General features: G+C 52.5%; 1 protein-coding gene across 1 annotated transcript in view; it reads left to right on the top strand.

The window, feature by feature from the left end:
• Positions 1-27587, top strand: part of DISC1 (DISC1 scaffold protein) — a gene marked incomplete at its 3' end in the record, with an annotated part of 179681 nt that overhangs the window by 121845 nt on the left and 30249 nt on the right. The window contains exons 11-12 of the mRNA XM_084756415.1: positions 9195-9255; positions 25205-25478. Of these exons, the coding sequence (XP_084612541.1) occupies positions 9195-9255; positions 25205-25478 (335 nt within the window). The remainder of the gene's footprint in view (positions 1-9194; positions 9256-25204; positions 25479-27587) is intronic.

Here is a 27587-nt window from a genome sequence, read left to right as displayed (position 1 = left end):
CTGTGGGTCTCTGCATCTGTTTCCATCAGCTGCTGGATGAAGCCTCTCAGAAGACAGGTATGCTAGGCTCCTATCTGCAAGCATAGCAGAGCGTCATTAGCGGTGTCAGGGTATTGGCTCTGCCCCACGGGGTGGGTCTCAAGCTGGGCCGGCCATCAGTTGGCTGTTCCCTCAGTCTCTGGTCCATCTTTACCCCTACACTTCTTGTAGCAAGGTAAATTTTAGGTCGAAGGTTTCGTGGGTGGATTGGTGTCCCCTCTCCCTCTACTGGGAGTCCTGCCTGGTTACAGGAGGCGGAGACTTCAGGCTCCATATGTTGGGGGTTTTCTTGGTGAGATGCTGGCCGTGTGACCCGGGACAGGTTACATCTGGTGGCTGGGAAGGGCATAGTTTTCTGTCAGAGTGCAGCTGCTGGTCACTCTGAGCTTTCCTTCCCCTTAGCTGGAGGAGTCACCTGTCTGTGGAGGTGGCCCTGGCTGATTCCTTTGGTCTTTGTCACAGCCGAGTGGAGGGGGGGAGGAGGCTGTGCCTCTTACACATAAGGCAGGTTTATTCTGATTTCTGACGGTCTGCAAACCAACAACATGACAGCCACTTTCTGTCACTGTGATACGTGCCTGTGTGTGGACGAAGAAAAGTGGTCTGCTTGGTTCACGGCTTTGGAGGCTGTAAGTCCAAGACTGAGCAGCCCACGGGGTCAGCCATTGGTGGGAACTTTGTGGCCCGTGGCTTCCGAAGGGGAAGAGACTGCATTCGGAGACCAGAGGATTTCAGAGAGGGACTGAGGGCCCAGGGTGCTTTCTATCACACACCTTTCTTGGAAGAACAGACTCTGGGAAGACTCGTTCACGCTCAGAGACCAGCAGCCCTCCCGTCCAAGAGCAGCGCTGTCACACCCGAGACTGTGGCCCCCGTTTCTGGGACAACAGCTGGCAGCGTGCTGGACACTGAGCTCCTTTTGATTGCTGCCATACCTCGCCCTGCGCTTCCCCTCCAGCTGTGTTTCGTGTGCACAGTTGACCCTCCACGGCCATGGATTCTGCATCCCTGCATTCAAACAACATTTATGTGAATGGACATTTTGTAAAAATCATGTTTATGCTGAGCAGACTCGGGCCTTTCCCTTTGTTGTTATTCCATATGCAGGACAGTAAAACAGCAATTCCCACGGCCGGAACATAGTGCTGGGAGCGAAGCAATGCAGAGGCAGTTTAAAGTGGAGGGTGTGTGTTTGTGCAGATACGTCAGCATTTCACTTGAGTCTGTAGCAGGAGTCGTGGAGGTGTTGTGGGGGCAGCAGACACCCGGGCACAGCTGCAGCCCAAGCTGAGGTACCTCTAGGCTCTCCCCTCATCAGCTTGGGTGCTGTCCTCTGAGGACCCTCTATGGTCCCACTGTCAACCTCAGTCTGTCTGTCCATCATTCCTTCATGACTGATGGCTTCATAGCCCAGAGTCTGCATCCTTGGCCGACTCAGTTCTCTTCAAACTACATCCTTTTTCTTACAATTGCCCTGTGGGAACATAATGCCTGGTTGGTGTGCAGCCCCAGTGGGGCCACAGTGCCAAGCTATGGGGCCACGGTGCCCAGATATGGGACCATGGTGCCCAGCTGAGGGGCCACGGTGCCCGGCTGAGGGGCCATGGTGCCCAGCTATGGTTGTTGCTCAGTCCCACTGGGGCCACGGTGCTTAGTACCAAAATTTACATGGTGCTGGGCTGTAGTTTGATACCAGTGGGGATGGTGTGCTAGCATGTGGGTGGCACCTTGCACACCATTATAGGATACAGCACTGGATGCCTTACTCCTATTGGTCCCAGGACTATGCTGAAGGCTGGGGCTCTAATAGAGAGAGCTCATGTCCCTGTCAGAAGTCAGAGGATGGATACTCTGAGTGACTGTCTTAGTGAGGATTCCTATTGCTGTGAAGATACACTGTGACCATGGCAACTGTTACAAAGGAAAACATCTAATTGAGGCTGGCTTACAGTTTCAAGGGTCAAGTCCAGTATCATCATTGCAGGAAGCATGGCGGCGTGCAGGCAGATGTAGGGAAGTGAGAGTTCTACATCGTGATTCTCAGGGCAGCAGCAGGAGACTGTGTGCTACACTGAGCGTGGCTTGAGCATTGAAGACCTCAGAACCTGCTTACATAATGACACACCCACTCCAACAAGGCCACACCTCCTAATAGTGCCACTCCCTATGGGCCAAGCACTCAAACACGTGAGTCTATGGGGACCAAACCTACTCAAATCACCACAGTAACCTTGATGGTTTGGAGTTTTTGAAAGCTCTGTAGGCGCCACAAGGCCAGAAGGTAAGGCCTGGAGGACCAGAGAGGACATAGGGAGATAGAATCAGGAGGTATTTGAGGAGGATGCCTGGGTAGTAGGGATGTGGGAGCCAGGTCATGGGTCTTAGAGCAAATGGGCCTGTGTTGGCTCCAGGTGTGCAGTGGAGACACAGTGGGGTCAATAGATGATGGCAGTCCAACACAGTGAGCTATCTGTCCCCTTCCTGCTCTGCTCACCGCTGAGAGTCAGCTACGTGCTCATGCTGTCTTTGAGCAGACTGTGCCTGCCGGTGGTCCCTACCCAAGTCTTTACTGCTGGCCTTGAGGACTGGCGTTCTCCAGAGTTGGTTCTACCATGCTGGAACACTCCAGAAGCATGCTTGATGGGCTCCGGCCCAGGGCAGTGTGGTAAGAAGCCACCTGTGTCTGGTGTGCTGGCGCATTGCTGGCTGGGTGCGGTGAGGGAGATCAGGGGCCCCATAGGGAAGAGGTCTGTGTCCCAGGGAAAGGGGCGGCTGGCATGTGGAGATTGTAGGGTGCGTAGTAACTGCAGCTGGGATAGGCTGTTGACAGCAGAACAGCTGGCAGTGTTTGGAAGCGCCATCTTGCTAAGGCCTGCTGGGGTAAGAAGCCTTGGAGGCTGGAGCCGCTCATTTGCAGGGACTGTTGGGAGGAGCGTCCCAGGGCTGATGTGGGGCTCTGTGGGGCCTGAATCCTTGTGTTGCTGTGCTTTGTCCACGTGTGTGTGCGTGTGTGTGTATGTGTGTGTGTGTGTGTGTGTGTGTGCAGATGCCTCTGTGTGTGTGTACACATGTAGAGGCCAGACAATGGCTTCAGGTGTCCTTCCTCAGGAGCAGGCCGCCTCTTGCTTTGAGATGAGGTGGATCAAGCCAGGCTGGCTGAGCAGGGAGCACCAGGATGCACCTGTCTTTGTGCCACAGGGGCTGGGGTTACAAGCGTGTGTCACCATTCATAGCATCCTAACGCAGATGCTGGGGATGAAACTCAGGCCTCGTTGTGTGCAGTCAGGACATTGATAATGGAGCCGCCCTCCAGCCCAGCCCTCCTGTGTTCTTAGGGGTATTGCAGGGGACACACACACGCACACACGCGCGCGCACACACACACACGCGCGCACACACATACGCACACACACACACACACACACACACCTGGGGGTGGGGGATGGGCAGAGGACAGAGCCCGTGTGACTGTGTGGCAGGCCTGCTAGGAGGGCAGCAGGATTTCCCTCAGTGAGTTAGAATTCTCTCGGTGAAACCGACTGCTGTGCGTCTTGGCAGCCGGCCAGGGACACCATGCACATGGCAAAGCCTGGGCTTTGGTATATCACTGAACTGGGCGGAATTTTTTTTTTTTCATTTTCTTCTCAAAACACCTCCCATGGGCCTCAAATCCCCTGTCCTCAAAGGGATTTAGAGCGGCGCTGTGAGCATCCAGTACAATGATGACGGACAGGAAGCCTCCCGCCAGCGCCCAGGGTGGGCTTGCACTCCTCGGCCTAAGAGGATCACACGCGGATCTGGTTTTCCACAGCAAATATTTTAAGATAGTTTTCCATTTCAAAAGAAAAGGCGCAGGTTGCATTCCTTGATCTGTCAAAAAGAGAGTGACGAGAACTGTGTCTGTGTGTGCACACGCCTGCACACTCACATGGTGCAGGAGCGTACCTGCACACATACCAGCCTATGGGTGCACGTGTGAATATGGACATGTTTGCAATCTTGCAAGTGCACAAGCACCCACGTGTGCATGAAGCATGCACTTCCATGTGTAAGCACACGAGCGTGCACGTATCTGTGGTTGACGGAAAAAAGGGAGTGAGAGGGTGAATATTCCCGGACATGCGCTGCTAGGCAAGGTAAATAGATCAACATTGTAAGCAACTCTTGAAATACTGTAAATTAATCTCCAGGTCACAACTTCTGTCCATTTAAGTGCACGGGGAAGCAGAAAAGCAGAACCCAGGAACCTGCTGCTGTCAGCCGGGATGGGGGATCAGTGCAGAGAGCACTTGGTGAGCGGGTGTGTGGTATTGCTGGGAGCGTTAGCATTTTCCGACCTGCTCTGCATTCTGCGAGCATTTGGCTGCTTTTGCCGTTGACTCCTGCTGACTTAGGGCTGCGTGCTTGAAGGGCGTCAGGAGATGGCGTGTAGGAACCTGGGTGGATCTGGGAAAGTGGGAATCACCACGTCATGTGACACACCATTAGCAGGTGGAGCTCAGCTTTATCCCCTGTGCAGCCAAGGCTCACCCCGCAGCTCCCCGACCTCCGCTCTGGCACTTTCCTACCGTCCTTTCCACCTAAGCCATGTCTCAGCTGAGTATCAGCAGGCCAGTACTGTCTCGAGGTGCACGCTGGGCTCGGGGACCGTCAGGCACATCGGAGCTCAGCCTCCAGCCATCCCACAGAGTAGCGTGGGAGCTGGGTGTGAGTGTTGCTTGTTCTTTCTTCCTGGATAGGGAGGTGCCAGAGTAACATGGCCCCACTCTACTCTAAGGATGTTTTTATACAGTTGGTCTTTGGTGCTGCTTATGGCGTGAGGTCATGCACGGCGTCTCTCTCATCATCATCCTTGTATGTGGGACCGAGTGCTCCACCAAATGATCACAGTGCAGGCTCATGGGAAATGACTTGGAGAGTACCAAGAAGGTAACAGGAGCTGACAATGCCCGTTATTCAAGGATGCAGATCTTACTGACAATGCCCATTACTCAAAGATGCAAATCTTACGGTATGTGCAACGGCTGTTCTAAATTACCTACACCTACTTGTGCACCAGGGGAATCCTCTGAGACCTCTCGCTCAGCTCGGTCCCTTCCTCTGACCCTCTTATCCCGCCCTGAGGTAGGCCATAGGCCTCACCTCCTTCCATGAGGAACCCAGAAGGACTGCCTCCTGCAGTGGTGCTCTCTGATGCTCACGCTTGCCTTCGCAGTCACGGTGTGACGGCGCCTATCGCCACTTGCTTTGCTTTCCTCTCTTTTGTAACAATACTTTTTATTCTGTGAACATTCCATACAGTTAAACAATATATGGACCAGCGCCATCCCCTCCCCCCACCGCCTCTTCAGATCCCTTTGGTGCCTCTTTCTCTCTTTCACCCAGCTTCACGCCCTCTTTTTATTTTATTAATAACTCCCTGAGTCCAGTTGGCACCACCCGTGTGTAGATGAATATGCGGCCATCCGCAGGAGTGTAAGCGGCCTACCAATGGCCATGTCCCCAAAGGGTAGTGACTCTCCTTTCCCCCCTCCCTCAACAGCCCATAGCTTTTCCAACATGGGTGGGGCCTCCAAGGCTTCCCCTTTCGTACTGGAATTTCTTCTGGCTTGATCTTGTGGGTGTCTTGGGCAGGTAACAAGAGTTACTATGCGTTGCTGTGTGCAGCAGCCATGCCATGTGCGGAAGTCAGTTCCTCACACAGATCTCCTCCCCATCTGACATCCCATGCACCCTCTCTCCTCTGTGGATGTGATGTCAACGGCCCATCCACAGCCGATCACGCAGAGTCATCTAGACTCAGCACTTTGGCCTGACTCTGTTGTGCCCAGGGTGATGCGGTGTCCATGGTACCAACAAGGGATCTGGGGTGGCAGCTGTGTTAGCTGGAACCCCAGAGAGAGCAATTGTTTTCCTCTCTGTCCGCAAATCCCTGCACTAGAGGAGAAGAGGGTAGTTAGCCGCCCACAGCTGAACGATGCCTTGCAATGTCAATGACTCGGGCGATGTTGCGTTCCTTAGCTTCTGGCTCTGAAGACTCTGTAAGGCGCCTCTGGCAACCTGGGAGGGTGATCGGCTTCTTACTTCAGGGTTCTCTCTCAAGAGCCCTGTCCAGCCAGAACCACTGTGCGCACCATGGCAGCACTCAGTCTGCGGCTGAACAGGCATGCCACTGGAACACCAGTGAAACCACAGGCACGATGCTCTTAGCCTGCAAGACAGAACCGAGATGCATATGGACAAGTAAAAACCTGAGGCTGGGGGATGGCTCTTGATGGTGCTGACTTCCTGCCTTTCGGTGTAAAGTTAGATGCCCATAGAGCGGCTTTGTAGGAAGGATTCTCCCAGCTTTCCAGGGCCTGCACAGTCGTGTGTTCCATTTCACAAGACAGAGAGGCTGCAAGATCCACACCCTCAACTTCTGCAATCCCCGGGGCCTGTGAGTCGCTGGGTTCTCACTGCGTTTTTGTATATGCTTTAATTTCCCAAACAGGCATGGAGGGTGGCTAGTGCCTTGGATACTTGAAATTTGTCAGGATTCCAGTTTTCCCTTGTTTTTTTTCCATCTTCCTTCTGATATTTTTCACTAAATGGAAGTTAATTTTGGCTAAATTGGTGTTTGGGTGTTGGTCTTTGAAATCTGATAACTTGCTTTTATAAAAATAGGCCAAGCATCACTTCTGTTACTGTGTGTGTGTGTGTGTGTGTGTGTGTGTGTGTGCATTCAAATAAAGGGTTTTTCAGCTTTTAAAAATGTACTAGCACACACATGGTACACATATGTATAACACAGGCAAACATACACATAAATCAAAACAAATATATTTTTATAAAATGTAATAACAGCTGGGTTTAGTGGCACATGTCTTTAATCCTAGCACTAAGGAGGCAGAGGCGGGCAGATCCCTGTGAGTTTGAGGCCAGCCTGGCTTCTACATAGTGAGGCCTGTATGGGGGGGTGGCGGGGAAGTAAACCATTCTTAGCTTTCTGGCTACACAAAATCACTGTTGGCATTGGGTCCCTTAATGCTAGATCCTTTTTATACTTAAATAGCACCAAGTATAGGGAGCTGGGGAGATGGCACAGTAGGTAAAGTGCCTGCTGAGAAAACACGAAAGGCCTGAGTTCAACTCCCAGCACCCATTTAAAAGCTTGGTGTGGTGGCGCATGTGTGTGATCCCAGCACCGCAAAGGTATCTCCCTGGGCTTGCTGGAGACCAGGCCAGCTGAATCAGAGAGCTCCAGGCTCAGTTTCAAAAAACAAGATGGAGGGTGGCTGAGGAGGACACCTGATGTGTACACACACACACACACACACACACACACACACACACACACACTACTAAATACAGCGCCTTGCATGAAATGGGGCGGTGTGAAACACCTGTACCGCTGACCTATGCTTACGGCATAGGCTCTGCTAAATATTTTCATAAACTTAGCATATTCAATTATCAATTAGTTTCTACCTAATTTGGGTTCATTAACCTAATTACTTGAATTCCATTCTAATCGTAGCATAATCTGAATGTTGGATTCAGATGGCAAGCAGGGAAGTGCCTTTCCATCCCCCACCCCACCCCACCCCACCCCACGAGGTCCCACCTGAGCACCCTCCCCTGTTCCCGGGATCACCAGCTCCTCTGAGGTTCCTCTTAGTAGACTCCGGATGGAGGATGGAGAAGCAGGCAGAGAAGATAGGCCCTGTTCTCAGTGTGTCCGTGCCTGTGTTATTCTGGCAGTTGAGAGTCTAAACTCCATGCCACATCCTGGCCTGTCTTAAGGGTTGTGAACTAACTGGGTGCACATGCTGCTGCAAGGTGCTGCTCCTAGACTGCCTGGCTCAGTGTGGCGGGTGCTCCCTTCTCCCACCAGTGCTCTGCCCTGACATCAGCCTCCAGGAAGCCGGAAGGCATGGGAAGCTGTTCGGACATTGTCAGGGAAAGCTGTCAGGTTACCAGCTACAGAAGCCTGGGAGGCTGCGTTAGGTACTTTTCTGCCTGCTGGAGCAACTTCGGGGAGAAGAGGGCTTTTTCCGTGTCTCTATGTAATAGTTTTACTCATCCTGTTGAGGACGCCTCATGGTGTATTTTCTTCCTACTCATCCTCGCCTTGCCCAGAGCCACCTCCCTTTGGATTCAAATAGATGAGACAAATTTATTTTGACTCATTGTTTCAGAGAGAAAATTCTGTCATGGTGGGCCAGGCGTGGCAAATGGGATGGCTGTGTCCACAGTGATGGGGCAGGCATGGAAGAGATGGTGACTGTCCGCAGTCATGCTGGTGGGGCGGGCATGCAGGGATGGCGGCTCTGTCTGCAGCCATGCTGGTGGGGCAGGCATGCAGGGATGGCGGCTCTGTCTGCAGCCATGCTGGTGGGGCAGGCATGCAGGGATGGCGGCTCTGTCTACAGCCATGCTGGTGGGGCAGGCATGCAGGGATGGCGGCTCTGTCTGCAGCCATGCAGGTGGGGCAGGCATGCAGGGATGGCGGCTCTGTCTGCAGCCATGCAGGTGGGGCAGGCATGCAGGGATGGCGGCTCTGTCTGCAGCCATGCAGGTGGGGCAGGCATGCAGGGATGGCGGCTCTGTCTGCAGCCATGCTGGTGGGGCAGGCATGCAGGGATGGCGGCTCTGTCTGCAGCCATGCAGGTGGGGCAGGCATGCAGGGATGGAGGCTCTGTCCGCAGCCATGCAGGTGGGGCAGGCATGCAGGGATGGAGGCTCTGTCCGCAGCCATGCAGGTGGGGCAGGCATGCAGGGGTGGCGGCTCTGTCTGCAGCCATGCAGGTGGGGCAGGCATGCAGGGATGGAGGCTCTGTCCACAGTCATTCATAGGGTGAGTTTTGGAAGGAGGGTGTTGTCACACACAGTGATGGGCTGACATTGTGCTACCTGTGGAAGTCTCGAGTCAGGGTGGCCCAGTGCCTGAGCCTGTGTCTGATTCCCACTGCAGAGACCATTGGAGCCTCTGCATACTTGCAGCACGGCTCCAGGCAGCCACTTGGATGGTCTTGAGGGCTTTCCAGACACAGCATGTTGCTGTTATTAGAGCCGTGACCACGGTCCTTTGTTTTCGGCGTTTAAATGAGCAGTTATGGTTTTTCTCTTAGTTCGGGGCTGTGCTGGCATTCATGTTGGATTTTGTCTTGCAGAAGCAAGCGTGAAGGCAAATGCTGTGAAGTGCATGGAAGCCCTGGAGGGTCAGCTGCGCAGGTAAGGGGTGGTCTGCCCTGTAGACTCCGGGGCCCATCCACTCGCTCACTTCATTATAATTCAGTGAAGGCGAGGGAAGGGGCCCTCTGATCTTTATACTATGTTAACAAAGAAAAGCTGGAAAACACTGCCTGCATCCCGGGGGAGCGAGCAGGTGCTGTTCCAGCATCTTCTGGGCCTGGCTCCCCCCTCCCCTGACAAAGCAAACAGATTAGAATGTTTAAAAGCGTCTTGGCGAGAACACGGGCAGTTTTCAAATCTCAGAATAAGAAAAGCCTCTTTGGAATACGAGTTGAGGATTCATGCTGCGGTCTGCCTCTCCTCCTCGCTGCGTAGCCTCTGAGGGGTCTTAGGACTGTGAGCCGGTTTATGTGCAGAACAGTGTGGGGACGTACATTGTAGGTTCTGTTTTGAATCCTGAATCAAGACCAGCGTGAACATTCCTGGTCGCTTTTTTTTTTTTAAACCCAATTAGGAATTCAGATCGGAGGAGCATTAGCGACAGCACAGCACGTCAAGCTGTTTCTGGTTTTCTGGGATGTCTACTTCTGGAAACAAACCCCAGCCAGCGGGATCTGGTCCTAATTAAGGGAACAAGTTGGACAATGTAGTCTGTGCTTTTCCCCCCTGGCAGCCAGTTTGGTTTTATGGAAACATCTTGCTACTATTTTGGAAATTGTTAAGTGGCTCTGCAATAGATTTGCCTTAAACCTTTGTCTGCCGGGACAGTGCCAAGGCTTCTCCCTTCAGGATGTGCGGCCAGGCACTCATCCTGAGGGTGTGGGATTAGCCTCAGCTTGCAAGCCAAGTCCCTCCACCCACCAACTGACCTCTTGGGTCAGCAGAGAGTGGGTGTCACCACATATGCAAGTAGCTCAGGGCTACTTGCCCTGCTGTGTGCTGGGAGGGGCGTTCTGACACACCCCTCTCCATCTTAGTCCCACCACCCTCTTTTCAGGCATGCGGGCCACCTGAGTGTGTGACATTCAGACATATTAGCTGTTGGACAGCACTCTGTCACCCTAGTGTGTAAGCGCTGGCAGATAGGACCCCTCCCCAAGGACAGCTCTGCTCCTATTACCTACCTACTTATCCTCAGGAAGAATCAGCCATCTTACCCCCATTTATTTATTTATTCATCTATTTATTTACAATCCTGTATATGGGTCAGCATGCGTGTGCTGTGGTACACATGGGAAGGCCTCAGGATAACTTGTGAAAGTCAATTCCCCCCTTTCACTATGTGGGTTTCAGGGTAACAGATGAACCCAGGTTCCTGGGCTTGTTGCCAAGTGCCTTCACCTGCTGAGCCACCTCACCAGCCCATTTTGCCACAGATGGGTGCAAGGTCCCTCCCTGTCTTTGGGGACAGCAGGTGGATGCGATTCAGTGGAAGGCATCACGTTGGCTCCTTGCTCTGCACTGACGTGTGTACTATCAGGACTAAGTGGACAGTCACACCCAGGGCGTGTCGTGCTGTGTGTGGCCACCAGCCCGCTTCCGAGCGGGGATTCAGGCTTCAGACTGGTTCCCTCTCCTTTGTATGCGTTGAGTTCCATCAGGTTGCCTCCCCTGGCTCCCCACATAGCTACTTCTTCTGCCTTGCCAGGGGAACTGTTCTTCTTCCTGAATAGCATGTGACCACCTCTGCTGTGGCAGCTGCTTTCTGCCTGGGGGAGGGGGGGACGTGGTAGATGACAATGGCCCATTCATGACCTGGAGCACCATGATCTAGGACTCAGCATCGCCTGCTGCCTCCTGCGCCTTCCTGATACCCAACCACAGTCTGCTCTGGGAACTGTGTCCAAGTTTGTCAGACGAAGCTCCTGAGGAGGATCCTGCATCTCATTAGCCTTGTGTTCCAGCCATGTGGTAGACCTACAATTAGGTTTAGTTTAAGACTCAGTGAGGCAGTAGCTTCTTGAAAGAATCTTTATTTTATGTGTATAGGTGTTTTGCCTGCTTGCACCTCTGTGCACCACATGCGTACCAGGCCCACAGAGGCCAGAAGAGGGCATCGAACTCCGGAGGAGTTACAGACAGTTGTGAGCTGCCATGTCGGTGCTGGAATCGAACCTGGGTCCTCTGGAAAAACACCCAGTGCTCTTAACCATTGATCCATCTCTCCAGCCCCTGAAATTTTACTCCTTAATTCTTAAGATTAAAGTTTAAAGTAGCCCAGGAAGGTAACCCATTTGCCTTGGCATCCTGTCTTTGTGACTCACGGTAGACTATTAAAAAACAAAACAAAGCCCCTCCAAGGAGCCTTACCCACTCACTGCTCCCCTCAGGCTGTTTCAGAGGTGACAGTAGAGTGGGACGTGCTGGTTTAGCTCTTTCCCCTCAGGGCTGTATTCTGCTTTAATTTCCGTCTTCTCAATCATCACATATTCTCTGTTAGCTTTCTGAGCGAGTCAAAGGAAATATTAAAGAATCCTTAGTTTTTGCCTGCCGTTTTTTGAGAGTCTCTTTCTGTAGGCGAGGTTTGCTGGAAGTCAGGGCCCTCTTGCTGGAGGCCCCAAGGCTGGGATTACATGTGTTCAGCACAGCTTCTTCTGGCTCAGAGGTTTTCACTATGGGGCAAGAAAGACAGCTCCATGGGTAAAGTGCGGGCTTCCAGCCCCGCCCCCTCCTCACAGGGGACCTGGGTCGGATCCCTAGGCTATAGGTTGAGTAAATGAGCTGCCTGTGGTAATGCACCCTTGTGCAGGTAGACAGCTGAGTTCCAGGGCGTCACTGGCCGGCCAGCTTAGGCTAACTGGTGAGTTCCAGGCCAGTGAGAAACTCATTTCAAACTCAAAAGAAAAAAAGGTGAATGGTACCCAAGGATTGACACAAAAGTCTCAGTGTCTCCCTCTCTCTCTCCCACTCCTTCTCCCTCTCTCCCTCCCTCCCTCCCTCTCTCTCTGTCTCTGTCTCTCTCTCCCTCTCTCCCTCCCTCCCTCTCTCTCTGTCTCTCTCTCTGTCTCTCTCTGTCTCTCTCTCTGTCTCTCTCTCCCTCCCTCCCTCCCTCTCTCTCTGTCTCTCTCTGTCTCTCTCTCTGTCTCTCTCTGTCTCTCTCTCTCTGTCTGTGTCTCTCTCTCCCTCTCTCCCTCCCTCCCTCTCTCTGTCTCTCTCTGTCTCTCTCTCTGTCTCTCTCTCCCTCTCTCCCTCCCTCCCTCTCTCTGTCTCTCTCTGTCTCTCTCTCTGTCTCTCTCTCCCTCTCTCCCTCCCTCCCTCTCTCTCTGTCTCTCTCTGTCTCTCTCTCCCTCTCTCCCTCTCTCCCTCCCTCCCTCTCTCTCTGTCTCTGTCTCTCTCTCCCTCTCTCCCTCCCTCCCTCTCTCTCTGTCTCTCTCTCTGTCTCTCTCTGTCTCTCTCTCTGTCTCTCTCTCCCTCCCTCCCTCCCTCCCTCTCTCTCTGTCTCTCTCTGTCTCTCTCTCTGTCTCTCTCTGTCTCTCTCTGTCTGTGTCTCTCTCTCCCTCTCTCCCTCCCTCCCTCTCTCTGTCTCTCTCTGTCTCTCTCTCCCTCTCTCCCTCCCTCCCTCTCTCTGTCTCTCTCTGTCTCTCTCTGTCTCTCTCTCTGTCTCTCTCTCCCTCTCTCCCTCCCTCCCTCTCTCTCTGTCTCTCTCTGTCTCTCTCTCCCTCTCTCCCTCTCTCCCTCCCTCCCTCTCTCTCTGTCTCTCTCTGTCTCTCTCTCTGTCTCTCTCTCCCTCTCTCCCTCTCTCCCTCCCTCCCTCCCTCTCTCTCTGTCTCTCTCTGTCACTCTCCTCTCTCTCTCTCCTCTCTCTCCCCCCCCCCCGCCCCTTTCTCCCCTCCCTTGTTCTTCCTCTTCCTTTTTCCATCCCTCCTTCCCTTCCCCTCCTTCTCCCTTGCTCTTTCTCCTCCCCCTCTCTACCCCTCTCTCCTTTGTAGATGAAGTATGTTTATCACAACAGTCTCGTATCTTATGCCTGTAGCATCTGTGGAGGAGAAATCTGCCGTTTTGCATCCTGCAGGAGCCTGGGTTGTCCTCGGATCCAGACAGGAACAGAGGAACCTGGAAATCAAAGGCTCTGCTTTTCCCAGGAAGGATCAGAGTTCTGTGATAGACGGCAGTGGAAACTCGGGGGTTCCAAAAGCCCATGATGATACCACAGTGTCACGGCCCTCTGGTTAAAGCCACTGTATTAACAGCAGGAGTGTGGGCGGAAAAACAGTGCCTGGCTGGCTGGCAGCTGAAACACAGGCCTAGTGAGATGCAGGCCCACTGGGTGCATCACCACGGTGGTCAGGCAGACTCCAGCAGTGACTGAGGCAGCTATGGCGGCATAGCCAGCAGCCAAGCCCTGGGAGTTCAGTGGTGAATTTTCAGGTAGGAGGGGAGCTGCCCTTCCCCAGAATAAATGACAAGTCTCATCCAGTTGTGGTGAAATAGATGATGCTGGCTGCTTTATTTCGTGTGAAGCAGGGACTTACAAACCTTGGGTGGTGCGAGGGGATTTGAGGGTGAATGTGTTTGTTTCACTGGGGCTGGGGGCACCAGAGACACTTCAGTCATATCGCAAGCAGGGGAACCCAGTACGTAATTATCCTATGGGTGGGGGAAGAGCTCTGGGTACGGTTAAAGGTCAGTGGCTGAAAGCCAAGACACCAAGACATCTTGTCAGCATAAGGTGGGGGATTCCAGGAATCCCCAGGTACTTGCTGAACAAGTTTCTTATTAGGAAAAGGTTGGGTTTGTAATCTCCCTGAGGGCTATGTGATGCTCCTTACAGGATCTGGGGTTCCCCAGATCAGGCAGAGACCGAGCCCAGGTGAAAAATGGAGTCTAGCATCGTATACTGAGCTCAGAGACGATCCAGAAATGCCAAACTTAAACCTTAATAGCAGAGTCCCACAGAAATCCTGTAGTCCAGGAGGAAAAAAAACCTGGTACCTCTGGTTGACAGGGGCCAATTCTCACCTGCTTCCTCCCTCAGGATGTGTACACTGGCTTTGTATATACCCACGGAGTGGAATCTGTTGTAGTCGTGGTTGGTGGGGGTGGGGTGGGGGATAGGGGTGGGGGGTAGGGGTGTGGCTGGAGGGGGGTGGACATCCTTTGCCTTCCCAGACTCTCTCAGCCTCCTCTCTGTTTTCTGAAGCCTTTGCTGCACACCATCATGCAGTTTAGTGGCTGCTGGTTTATTTGTGTGTCCTTGTGCTCTACGTCAGTTCTTAGGTGTTTACTTGAGGGTGAGTCACACACTTTCAGAATCAGAGCAGAGGAGGCACAGCTTCTTCTCTGGTGTGAGCGAGCTCAGAGCCCATGTGCATGCCTCTGGCCCGTGGTGGGAACACACACTCAGGAACTCGGTGTCTTACCTGAAATTTTTTTATTTTTAATTAAAAAAAAAAAAACAACTACTGTTTACCTACTAGTTATCTGGCAGTTTCTATATGAACACCCTCACAGGCAATGGTAACCAGGTAGTTTGCTCAGCTAACAAATTCCAGCAGGCTTCAGTAGAGGTGAGCAAGGCCAGAGAAAGCCATGGCGTGTCTTCCAGGGCCCCCGGATACATCTCAGCCTGCTTGCACCAACAGTCTGCCTTCAAGTTTGGAGCCAGAGTGTAGGAGGGCAGCAAAATGGGAGCAATAGGCCTGTGCCTCACGTCACCTCAGAGAGAGAGGCCCGTTGTACCCCACAAAGCTCCCAAAGTCTGTCACTCACCCCCACAAACAAGTGTTCCCAGAAGGCTGCCTGTTCCCTCATGGCAAGAGTCAGAGGACAACTCAGAAAGAGAACTGGGCTCTGGCCACTGGGCTCTGGCCACTGGGCTCTGGCCACTGGGCTCTGGCCACTGGGCTCTGGCTACTGGGCTCTGGCCACTAGACTCTGGCCAGTAGGCTCTGGCCACTAGACTCTGGCCACTAGACTCTGGCCACTAGACTCTGGCCAGTAGGCTCTGGCCACTAGACTCTGGCCACTAGACTCTGGCCACTAGACTCTGGCCACTAGACTCTGGCCAGTAGACTCTGGCCAGTAGGCTCTGGCCACTGGGCTCTGGCCACTGGGCTCTGGCCACTAGGCTCTGGCCACTAGGCTCTGGCCACTAGGCTCTGGCCACTGGGCTCTGGCCACTAGGCTCTGGCCACTGGGCTCTGGCTACTGGGCTCTGGCTACTGGGCTCTGGCCACTGGGCTCTGGCCACTGGGCTCTGGCCACTGGGCTCTGGCTACTGGGCTCTGGCTACTGGGCTCTGGCCACTAGACTCTGGCCACTAGACTCTGGCCACTAGACTCTGGCCAGTAGGCTCTGGCCACTAGACTCTGGCCACTAGACTCTGGCCAGTAGGCTCTGGCCATTATACTCTGGCTACTAGGCTCTGGCCAGTAGAGTCTGGCCACTAGGCTCTGGCCACTATACTCTGGCCTCTAGGCTCTGGCCACTATACTCTGGCCACTAGGCTCTGACCAGTAGGCTCTGGCCACTAGGCTCTGGCTACTAGACACTCAGCTCTCCTGTTAGATTGGCTCAGAAGCCCTCATCCCAAAAGACACCTGCATCACACGTGACAGGCAGGGTTCACCCTGATCTTCTCAGAACTGTGAACTACAATGAAACAGCAGGCACAGGACTTACCTTGTGCCACAGGAGGGTTTCTATTGAGGCCTCCTCTTTAACATAGGTCAGAAAACCTTCAAGCACAGCTGTACTGTGTCTCATTCCATCCTTGAAGTTGGTGACTACCGTGTGCTCTTGAGGGGATGGGCTCTTGAGGGGGCCTCATGGACTACCCCTCCTGGTTGCTGTGGGGGAGCAGAGTAGAGGGCATGTGGGTTTAAAGTCTGGATCCGGGAATAAGAGTGTCTAGATCTGAGTGTGATCACTTCTGAGCTGTGGTTGTTCACTAGACAATGAATCTCTTCAAGGCTCCCTTTTCTATCATAAAAAGGAGACAATTACAGAAGATGATAAAGGATGCCTCTCCTATACCATAATGACTGAATAAATGAGAGCTATTATTCATCAGTAGCCGTATAAAATCACAAAGAGTGATGGAATGAAAAAAAAAAAAAACCTACTCTGAGAGATGGGGCAATGGCTCAGCCAGCAAACAGCTCGATATACAAACACAGGGCCTGAACCCACATCCTCAAAAGCCAGATGTGGTGGCACACACTTTAATCCCAGCACGGGGGAGGGAGAGACATGAGGATTTACGGGCCTCACTGACCTCGCCTACTTTCCAAGTTTCAAGTCAGTGAGAAACCCTGTCTTAGGAAATAAGGTGGTTGGAACCCAAGGTTGTCTTTGGTCTCTCCACGTACACACATGCACACGCAAGAACACTCACACGTCGGGTAGTGGCGGCACACGTCTTTAATCCCAGCACTTGGGAGGCAGAGGCAGGTGGGTCTCCGTGAGTTCGAGGCCAGCCTGGTCTACAAAGTGAGTCCAGAACAGCCAGGGCTACACAGAGAAACCCTGTCTGGGGGGGGGGGGGGAAGCACACAATTCCTTATTAGAAAACACCCCTTATTTTGTAAAAGCAGGCGACACTGTCTTCTTAGTGACTCTCAAGGTCATGGCAAGTTCTCCACCCCCATTATGTAAACAGTCTGCCCTTTGGCCAGATGCTGCCAGCTCCCGCAGAGGGCAGAAGAAAAAGACATGTGGTGATTGAGTCCTTGTCACTGGCTCTGATGGAGACTCGAGCCTGCAGTGGTTCCCACACACAGCGTGGGCTGGCTGAGGTCCTCGAGTCACCTGCTGCCTTCACAGCCAAACGCTTGGCTGTGGAGCTCCTGAGCCCTGCCCTTGTGTATCCCAGGCCCAGGAATCCCCGTTTTTTGTCTCCCGAGCTCTGTGTCCCTGCACAGTGACGCTCTGTGGACCTCCAAGAGCACCTGGAGTTGTGACAACTCCCCCTTCTACCTCTCTTTTGATAGTTCGCGGGGACAGTGGAGATGTCACCCAGAGAAGAGGGTAGATAAAGAAACAGAGGCCTGAAGAAACCCTGGGAGCGATGCCACAAGGGGCACTGCGTGACATGGTGTTGGCACTGAGTCTGTGTGAGCAGGGGCTGAACACTGTCATCCATTTTTTTGGTATTTGTAACAGTTAAGCCGACGGGAGGCTGTTTTGAGAGCTAGCCTGTGTTGCACGGCTTTTCCTGGGGAGATGTGAACAGATGCTCCCCAGATGGGGCCCCGGGATGGGTGAAGGGAGCAGTTCCACCCAAGCCCAACTTGGTGGAGCAATGAGTTTGTGGGGCTTACTTATAGGAGTGAGAGTGAGGGGGGAGGGTCCCTCAGAAGAACACAGCAGCTTTCGGGCAGCCACATCAACAGCGTCCGCCACAGCAAAGGCAATAGGAGCCGTGAGACGTCCCTAGGAAGGGGCCACTTGTGGGAGATTATGTGAGCGGGACGGTCCCATAAGGGCCCTGTGAAATTCAACACAGGCGCTCTGATTCAAGGTGGCAAAGCCATGGTCACACCGGAGGCTTCCGAAAACCACCACTTTGCGTTTCACCCTTCACATTCAAGGATGAAGGCTAAAGAAACAGGAGTTCAAATCGGCTTTAATTCCACATTGAACTTAGTGAGGTTGCGGCTAGCCTGGAATCTATGAGACCTGCTTTCAAGAAAAGGCACACAGAGAAAAGACAGTTATTAATTAACAGGGAGTGTCCAATCTCAGATGAGTTTAACACACTCGAGGCAAAGTCTTTTTGATGTGTTTGGCCACAAATTGAGAAATCCTAAAGAGCCATCAAACTCGAGTCAATATATCAATGGCAGAGATCCAATTTGTCCTTAATTAAATGAGAAGACTTTTTAATGATCCGAGGAAGCAAGTGAGAGCACGTGACAGCTTAATCTGGCCACGTGCCACGAACCTGCGAGCTTCAAACACATGGGTTCTAAAATCCCTGCTGCTGCGGAGTCTCTCAGCCACGCACTCTGGAGGGCAGGCGTTTCCCAGCCTGTCAGTAAAGTCTCCACGTCACCGTGAGCCTGTGCTACCCACAGAGTTCTGTCAGTTTGCTCCTGCCTCCTCCTGCCCTTGTCACGTGGCTGCTGAGAGAGCATCACTGATGATTCAAAGATAACAGGCTCCACGCTATTACAGCTTGGCCTCTCACCACTGTGGAGCTCCAAGCCCACACCACGGCGAGCTCTGGTGGAAGCCAGTGTCCCTCTGTGGCTGCTGCCACAAGGGTGACACTTCTGGAGTTATGTGATCTTACTTTGTTCTAAGCCCCAATGGAGAGTGTCACAGCCTCATTCGTCACACAACTCAGCTTCTGTGTGTGAGGTTGTAGGCGTGCATCAGCACACCTGGCTTCCCGTCTGTGCGGTGGGGCTCTGAGCTGAGGTCCTCATATTTGTGCAGTGGGCACTTCTCCAGTTCCTGAGCTGTGCCTCTTTAGAAAAGGAAAGTCCCCAGGCCAGTGAGGTGGTTTACTCAGTAGAAGGACCAGCCACTAAGCCTGATGACCTGAGTTGAACCCTTGGGACCCAAGGAGAGAACTGGTTTCTTCAAGTTGTCCTCTAACCTCCACACGTAAACTGTGGCACACATGAGCATGTGTGTGTGTGTGCATGTGCACATGCACATATAAACACACGTGTACACGCGCGCACGCACGCACACACACACACACGAATAAATGTAATTAAAAATTTAAAGTCATCAATAGACATCATATAATTATTTCCTGGTCGAAGCCCAAGGCGAGAGTCACGAAGAGATGGCCTGTGGCATCCGCACAGACCATCGGCCCGAGTTATTTCCTTTGTTGTGCTGTAAATTCAACAGCAAGCAGTGCCAGTGTTTCCTCAGAGGCTCTGGGGCGGCTGCAGGCAGGCAGGATGCTCCAGCCTGTCTTAATCCCCTCCTTTGTGCTGCCGATACCTAGAGTTGCTGCTCTCCATGGAACTGCTCTGGTGGTGATGATGACGATGGTGTGTGCCAGCTCTGTTGTCACGGGACTGACGGACGTGGCCCCAGAGGCAGCTGTGGCCCAGGTGTGCTCATTTGCATGGCTCACCAGAGTGTGAAGGAGCAATGTGTTTTGAAGGGTCTCCTCCTCCTCCTCCTGCCCAGCACTGGGCGTGGTTTACCTAACCATGTGCAGAGGCTGTGATGCCACCACAGGCAAAAGGACAAAGGGACACCTGGCCTCGCCTAAGGAGCTTGAGATCTCATACCCATGACACAGAGAAATCCTGGCACCCTGTGACAGGGCAGAGAGCTTGACGGTGGCTTCGTGCAGCCCCCCTCCCCCGCCCCCGGATTAAGGACTGCGTCACTGCGTGTTCAACATCGGTGGAACACACACAGAGAGGTAAATATTTGCTTGAAGAATGTCTTTCGGACACCTCTAAGAAGCCGGTCACTAGCTCCACCATCCCCGCGTTAGACTCGGAGGAGACCAGTCCCCACAGCAAGAGACCCGTCGTTAGGTACATCCAGCGGAGATAATGCAGCCAGCACGCAGTGCCACTGAATACTGATAAGGATGTGACAGGCCACGCTTAGACTTGATGTCACGTTCAGATGGTGGCTGAAAGATGAAAAGCAAACAGAAATTAAGCCCCCTCCAGGAATCTCATACACAGTCACTTAGTGCTTGCCTGCCGCTCAGCGGTCTGTCTCCTGTTCCCCCCATTAATAACTATAATCAAATACCCATGATCAGTTTCCACCAACTGGGTAATTGCTTTTGCTTCCTCATTTTCTGGGCCGGGCGATGCGTTCGTGAAATGGGGCAGTTGTGTAACTGTTCTGTCCGTGTGAACTCCGGAAGTCAGCCGTGCCCTGCAGCTGTGGATGTCAGCCCACTTGCTCTCTGTGGAGTGAAGGAAGGAAGTAATTTTATTGTGCTATTTTTAGACTTCAATTTAGACTTCAGCTGTTATGATACTCTGTGTGCCTGGGTAGATGGAGATGTCTGCGCACGATTCCTCCGTACAGTTCTGAGTCTGCCCTGGGCTCTGGCAGGTCCCAGATTTCTTCTCAGCCTGTGGTCGCAGCAGAGCTCTGTCACATTGGCCTCTCGTGCAGCCGAGACCTGCCGGGCCATGGGGTGATGATGCATTCTGTATCCTCAGCCTTGGCAATCTCCAGTGCTTGCTTTTACCTGAGAAGGTCAGGCTGCTCTTTCCTACGAGTGCGTAATGGGCACCCCTCCGTCTGTGTAGGTGGACTCGGTTCTCCACCATCCTGCAGTGCGGGATAGCTGTCTAGAGGTGGGCGATGAAATCTTGAACCGGGAGGAGTCCTTTGTCACAGACCAGAAGGCTGCAGTGCAGGCCCTGAGCTGCCGTTGCCTTGGCTGTGGTAGAAACTGAGCAGCAGGTTTCCTAGGTCTTCAGTGTCAGTGATGAACTTGTCTGTAACATCAAGGGGTCCTTGGGGGGCGTGCCAGATGAACCTCCCTGAGCCTGTTTGGTGTCGTATGTATGCGTGCAGACACATGGGCCAATTCAGATCTCTTTGCATTTGAACCTGTAGATACTGGAGTAGAGTGGCCATTGGCCCACAACCTATTCATCCCTGTCACAGTTTCTAGCACACAGCACCTGCACTGACGTCACACAGCGCCTTGAACCACACAGGCCACAGAGCACCTGCACTGAGGTCACACAGCGCCTTGAACCACACAGGCCACAGAGCACCTGCACTGACGTCACACAGCGCCTTGAACCACACAGGCCACAGAGCACCTGCACTGACGTCACACAGCGCCTTGAACTACACAGGCCACACAGCACCTGCACTGATATGGTTCAGAGGAAGGAAGCATCACTGAGTGTGGGGTTTGGGAAGATATGTGTGATATGGTTTCTGATATTGGCCTTGAAGAACTGGTTAGAACTTAACAACCACAACAACAACAGTAGTAGTAATAGTAAGAGTACTGATAGTAATAATAGTAAAAGTAGTGGTAATAATAGTAAGAGTAGCAGGAGTACCGGGCGTGGTGGCGCACAGCTTTAATCCCAGCACTCGGGAGGCAGAGGCAGGCAGATCTCTGAGTTCGAGGCCAGCCTGGTCTACAACACAAGTCCAGGACAGCCAAGGCTACATGGAGAAACCCTATCTTGAAAAACCAAAACCAGAAAAAAAAAAAAAAGAGAATAGTAGTAGTAAAAGTAAGAGCAGTGGTCCTAAGGGTTAGTGGATTCCACAGCTTCTGTGTGGCGGTCAGGACAGATTTTAAGAGTCAGTCCTTTCCTTTTACTGTGGGCTCCAGGGATCAAACTCGGGTCATCTGTGTGTCTTTCCTGATGGCCACTGAGGAGCACACTGGACGCTTGTGGAATGGTCCAGACTCTTATAGACGTGTGCAGTGGATTGTCTCCTGGGTGGTCCAGGAGGCTGCCCTGCTGACAGTCAGCGTTAACTCTCACAAGCTTGTGGAATGGGGGTGCCTGAAGGCCTTGGTTTATATCCTAACCCAGAGCACTTAATTCTTTCTCCTTGTAACTGTCTATCCATTTATTCCTGTGCTGTTCCTGTTCCCACATCATAGTGGTAAAACAGGAAAAGCAAAAACCTAAACACCCGCTGTCCTAGTCAGCTCTAGCTATCCACCGGACATACCGTAAAGCCTCCTGAGAAGGGGGCCCGAATTGACAGATTGCCCAGATCAGATTGGCCCGTGGGCATATCTGTGAGGGACAGGCCCGATTGATTGATGTACGAGTGTCCAGCCCACTGCGGGCAGCACCATTCCCCAGGCAAGTGGCCCTGGGCTAGATAAAGAAGCTAGGTGAAGGTAAGTCTGGAAGAGAGCCAGCAAACAGGCGTCCTCCATGGTCCCTGCTGTCTTTCCTTGGCTGTGGGTGGCTTCTCCGGTTGGAGGTAAGACTGCCTGAAACAGCACGCGGGCCTGTCTTTGAGTTCCTGCCCAGACTTCCCTCAGTGACGGACTGTGAGTGTAATTCAAATAAATACTTCTTCCATAAGTTGTTTTTCCTTATTGTTTTATCACAACAACAGAAAAGGGATCCGGAACACCTGTTCCGTGAGGTGTTGGTGGTCTGCAACTTTAGAAGTGCGTCTACAACCCCAGGCTGCCTGGCTTTACCATAGTAAGAAGGGGAAGCTAGTCACTTCTACAGGATCTCTGAGGTGCCCAGCCATGTTTGGCTGCACAATAGAGCTCCAACCCAGCCGCTTTGTTCTGCTCACAGCTGGTGAGTCAGGAGCCTGGGGATGGCTCAGTAAGACAGACACTCTCCCCGCCATAGGGGTGACTTCAGACTGCTTGCTGGCAGTCCCCCTTAGCTGTGGTTTCAGGGCTGTTGGCAGTCGTCTGTCCAGCCTGCTGACTCCAGCATGGACAGCTGCTTTACAGGGCGAGAATAAACACAAGAAGATTCTTGGAAGCCACAGGCTGTCCTGTCTTGGCAGTGCTGAGCCTTGTTCGCACCTTGCTGACATGTGATTGGTAGGCAAGGTTAGCCAAGGTTAGCCCAGATGCCAGAGATAGGACAGACACTAGATGTTAGATTGTAGGAATGGCAGAGTTGAAAGGATGTTTTGAGGCCTCTATGGCGCAGCACCAATTACTACATTGTGAGGTTGCTTATGGACATAATATCCCGCAGCACCCGTTGCTTGGGGACATAATATCCTGTAGCACCCGTCCAGTGCCCATGCATAGGGAGCTTTGTCTGGATAGTCAGTGTGGTTGGACTGAGAGGTGACTAGGAGACTACAGGTCAGCTCTGGGTGCAGCTGTGAGGGCATTTCCCAAGACAGTAAGGCCCGCCTTGGATGTAAACAGTGCCATCCCATAGTTTGGGGGATTCTGGAAATGCCAGCGCTAAAGAGGCACCTCTGAAATCGGTAACCTAGACTTTGGCCAGTGCGTTCTAGAAACAGCTCAGGACTAGTTCACTTTCCCCCACTAGGGAGATGTGCCACATTTCACTGGTTATTGTGACATTCTAGGAGTTAAAATGTGGAAAGTCACTGGTCTCTTTCCCTGGGAGCCTTAAGAGACCTGCAGCCTGCCCCATTACCCCCACTGACTCATGGGGTGTGGGGGGCCACAGAGAAGCTTTGACAGTGTTGGGCCCCAAACTGCAGAGCATACGGTAGAGAGAAAGAGGGAAAACAGAGGCTATATGCTAAGTCTGTAGGATGATAAAGTTATACAACATGGTATGTGCACACGCGTGCGTGTGTGTGCGCGCGCACACACACACAGTGCAAAACAAATCTGTGGCATTAGAAGTCAAAAGAGAAAATTCAGAAGAAAGAGAGTCTTAACAAGGAGGGCTCGGAGGGCTCTTGGTGTCCGTGGTCCCATCAGTGTGTGTGGTAGGAAAACTCATCAAGTGTGACATGGCGATGCCTTCTCTGTGTTCCATGCTAACCCAAGGTAACACAAAGGTGGTTTTCTGAGCTACACCCTGTGCAGGAGGGCGGACAGTCTGTTGTGAATGACAGGGGCCATCCCTAGCAGCCCTGGCTTTTCTCAGCTCCGTAGTTCCTCGTTTTAGCCAATTCAATAGGTATAAAGTGGTGCCTGAGGTCTGGATTTAGCATTTCTTCCTAAGGCTCATGTCTGGTTCCCAGAGACTGACTGTCTCCATGTGCCTGCTGCCTGCCTGGCCATTCTTGGGTCCCATTCTGTCCCTAAGGTACTTGATGGAGACATTTAATTACTAGCCAATATCTGTGCATTTTTTCATGAACTCGACTTTTCCATTTTCTTAAGATTAATTTTTTTATGATACATACAAGCATATGGGTATGTGCACTTAGGTGCGGGTGCCTGCAGAGGGCAGAAGGTGGTGCTGGATCCCTAGAGCCAGAGTTACCAGCTGTTGTGAGCCTCCTGACATGGCTGCTGGGAACCGAACTTGGGTCCTCGGTAAGAGCAGCAAGTGTTCTTAGCCACTGAGCCATCTCTTCAACACAGGTTTTCTATTTCTTTTTTTTTTTTTAAACAGTATTTATTTATTATATATCAGTGCTCTGCCTGCATGTACACCTGCACACCAGAAGAGGGCATCAGATCACATTTCAGATGGTTGTGAGCCACCATGTGGTTGCTGGGAATTGAACTCAGGACCTTTGGAAAAGTAGACAGTGCTTTTAACCTCTGAGCCATCTCTCCAGCCCCAAGTTTTCTGTCAGTTTTTATATTTTCTATCCTCTATGGAAAGTAGGCCCATTTTTTTGCACGGATTTGAAATGTAGCATTACATGCTTGTTCATTTTTTTTCTTTTTAAACATTTTATTCAGTGTGTGTGTGTGTGTGTGTGTGTGTGTGTGTGTGTGTGTGTGTATGCACATGTGTATGTAAGTCAGAAGAAAGATCTGGGAGTTGACACAAGTAGGCTATCGGTATCTTACTCACTGAACTTGGAGCTTGCCACTTCCATGACTCTCTGCTCCACACACCTCAGGGACCCTGCAGTCTCCACCTCCCAGCATTGCAGGCACGTGCCACAGGGCCCTCAGAGAGCCATCCTAGGTCTAGCTACGGGCTTGGGAGCATCGCCCAAGAACAGGCTGGGTAAACTGAGTCTGAAACACTGTGATTCTGTGAGGGAACATGAGTGGGTGTGTGAAGCTGGACACAGTGGGATGGCAGGTGACACTGGGTCCTTCTGGCCTGGGTCCAGGCTATATGTCTGTGAGTGGGTGACAGGGCTGATACAGCTGGTAGGATGGTGGGACAACATTCCAGCACATGCAGCAGCCTGTGACTGGGCAGAGATGGGCAGGATCTCAGGAGATCCTGCAGGATGTGCCACACCGGGTGGCTATTCTTGGATGCTCCTGGGTGTTCCTGCTGACCAGGAAGCTAGGATGGACCCACGTGAATATCACTGTGACTGGAGACACACAGATTTGCTCCCTCTGTGTCCCCAGGTTGGTATGTCGCGGGGTGTGAGATGACACCCACACACTGTGGCTGGGTAGTGTGAACTGTTGTCACTGAGCTGATGTCCGTGTCCCCCTCTGTCTTAGCTGCAGGTGCCCGCTGCTTGGGAGAGTGTGGAAAGCAGACATGGAGGCTTGTCAGCTGCTGATGCACAGCCTCAGGCTCCAGGAAGCAAGCAGCGGTCCACACGCAGAAGACAAGAAGCCGGTGGCCAGCACAGGGGAGGCTACGTGGACAGCAGCCCTGGCTGTCCCTCCCAGACCCCAGCCTGAAGAGGAGAGGAGCCCCTTGCAGGTGCTCCAGGAGTGGATGACTCACTCAGCCCCCTCACCGCACTGTGCTGCAGGCCAACAGAAAGAGGTTTGTCCTGTGTGTGTGTATATTGGTCAGGAGTCCACTGTGTGGAACAAACAGAACTGGGATGTTTTCTGTAGGCCCTCACAAAGTTCTTTGCGGGGGGGGGCATTTCGAGACAGGGTTTCAAAGGTGTAGCCTTGTAGACAGACAAGGGTGTAGCCTTGGCTGTCCTGGACTCACTTTGTAGACTAGGCTGGCCTTGAACTCACAGAGCTCTGCCTGCCTCTGCCTCCCTGATTGCTGAGATTAAAGGCGTGTGCCGCACCACCACGCCTGGCTCACAAAGTTCTTAAAATGTATACAACTCTCAACTTTGTCCTGATAAGTATGCATTTACATTAGGAGGTGATTTCACTTAGTTTTTAAAACCCGAGGAGGCTGACCCTGGCGAGTGGTGAAGGCTCCCTCAGCCTTTCCTTTCCCTATTTTTCATGACCCCCACCCCCACCCCCCACCCCTGCCATGCCCTACATCTGGAGAGGCTTCCCTGACTGTGCGACTTTCCTCCCAGTCTTCCAAGTTCCTTGTTGGGTGGCTGCAGCTGTTCTGTCAGGTCCTGTGCACTCCAGGAGGGAAGAGGTCAGCTACAGCTGCTGCGCAGCCCAGGCTAGCTCACCCTGACTTTCAAATCTTGTACTTTTTGTCTTCGTGTGATGGGAGTGTGGGTGGGAAGAGCATCCCAGCCAGTCCATGGAGGCCTCCTGCCCCTGTGCAGGACCAGAGCTGTCACGCCGCAGACCTTGTGCCCCGTGCTCAGCTGAACACCTTGGTGGCCGCGTCTGAGGACTGGCCTGGGTGCTGTATTTGAATGCACGTCCCCATAAGAAGGTGATCGATGCCAGTCACTGTGACACTGTGAGGTCCCTGCTGGCCTCAGCTGTGTAGGATTTAAGTAGAAGCCCTGTGCTAGCCAGTGCTCTATCTGGAATAGCAGCACGGTTTGCCAAATACTCTAAAGCACCTCAGGGATCCTGCATTGCAGTGGGAAGGCGTGGGCCACGGTAAACCATGAGCTGCCCATTCAGGGAGCCAGAAGCCAGCAGAACTGGTCAAGGGTGAGGTGACAGCGTTTGGTTAGAACTTCTGTTTGGAAGTGTTTGCCGCTGCCCATCTCTGACCATGCCCAGTTTATAAGTCAAGCTTTGTCAAAGGTAGTATACATACATAAAATTGTCCTACTTGGTTTTGATGTCATCTGTGGTCCCAGGTGTGCACTGAGGGGTCCTGGAACACTGTCCCCATAGAGAAGCTATGCACATTTCATACAGTGTCCTTTGGATTCACGAGTGTCATAGATCTTAAGATGATAGATGGTTTTTGGGGACGGGCAGAATGATGGGACCAGAATGCAGGTCTCACTGCCTGGAAGCTGCAAAGAACCTGGGAGGAGTGACAGGTGTGTTCTCCGCCTTGTGGTGTAGTCACCTGATGGTGTATGCATCTGAAGCATGGCTTTACCACACACCACACACACACACACACACACACACACACACACACACACACAAAAGGAGGAGGAGGAGGAGGAGGAAGAACATGGATATTACTGCACGTAACTTTCCAGAACTGACTAAAAGTTTAAAGCAATAGCCACCTGCTTAAAATCGGGGCTGTAAGCCAGGCACGGTGGCACACATATGTAATCTCAGCAGTCAGGGAGGCAGAGGCAGGCGGATTGCTGTGAGTTTGAGGCCAGCCTGGTCTACAGAGTGTGTTCAGGACAGCCAAGGCTACACAGAGAAACCCTGTCTTGAAAACAAAACAAAACAACAAAAAACCAAAAAGACAGGGCTGGGATGTGAAACAGGTGGAGTTGGCTCAGGACCCAGAACACTCAGAGGAGCAGCAGCAGCAGCAGCACAGGCTGGAGAGATGGCCCAGTGGGCAAAGTGCTTGCTGGGTAAGTGTGAGGACCTGAACTAAACTCCCAGCTCCCCGACACAAGGCTGGGCTTGGCAGTGTAGGCTTGTGATCCCAGCAGGGATCCCTGCGGTTTCCCCTGCCTGCCTGGATGGCCGGCCTGGGGCAATTAGAGACCTTGCCTTTAAAAAAAAACAAGGATCGATACGTGTAGTTGAGTTCTGGCACACACACACACACACACACACACAC

Source organism: Acomys minous (genome assembly GCF_964271855.1).
Source record: "Acomys minous genome assembly, chromosome: 14".
Taxonomy (NCBI): Eukaryota; Metazoa; Chordata; class Mammalia; order Rodentia; family Muridae; genus Acomys; species Acomys minous.
The sequence above is the reverse complement of the archived record's forward strand: the minus strand, read 5'-3'. Positions and strand labels throughout refer to the sequence as shown.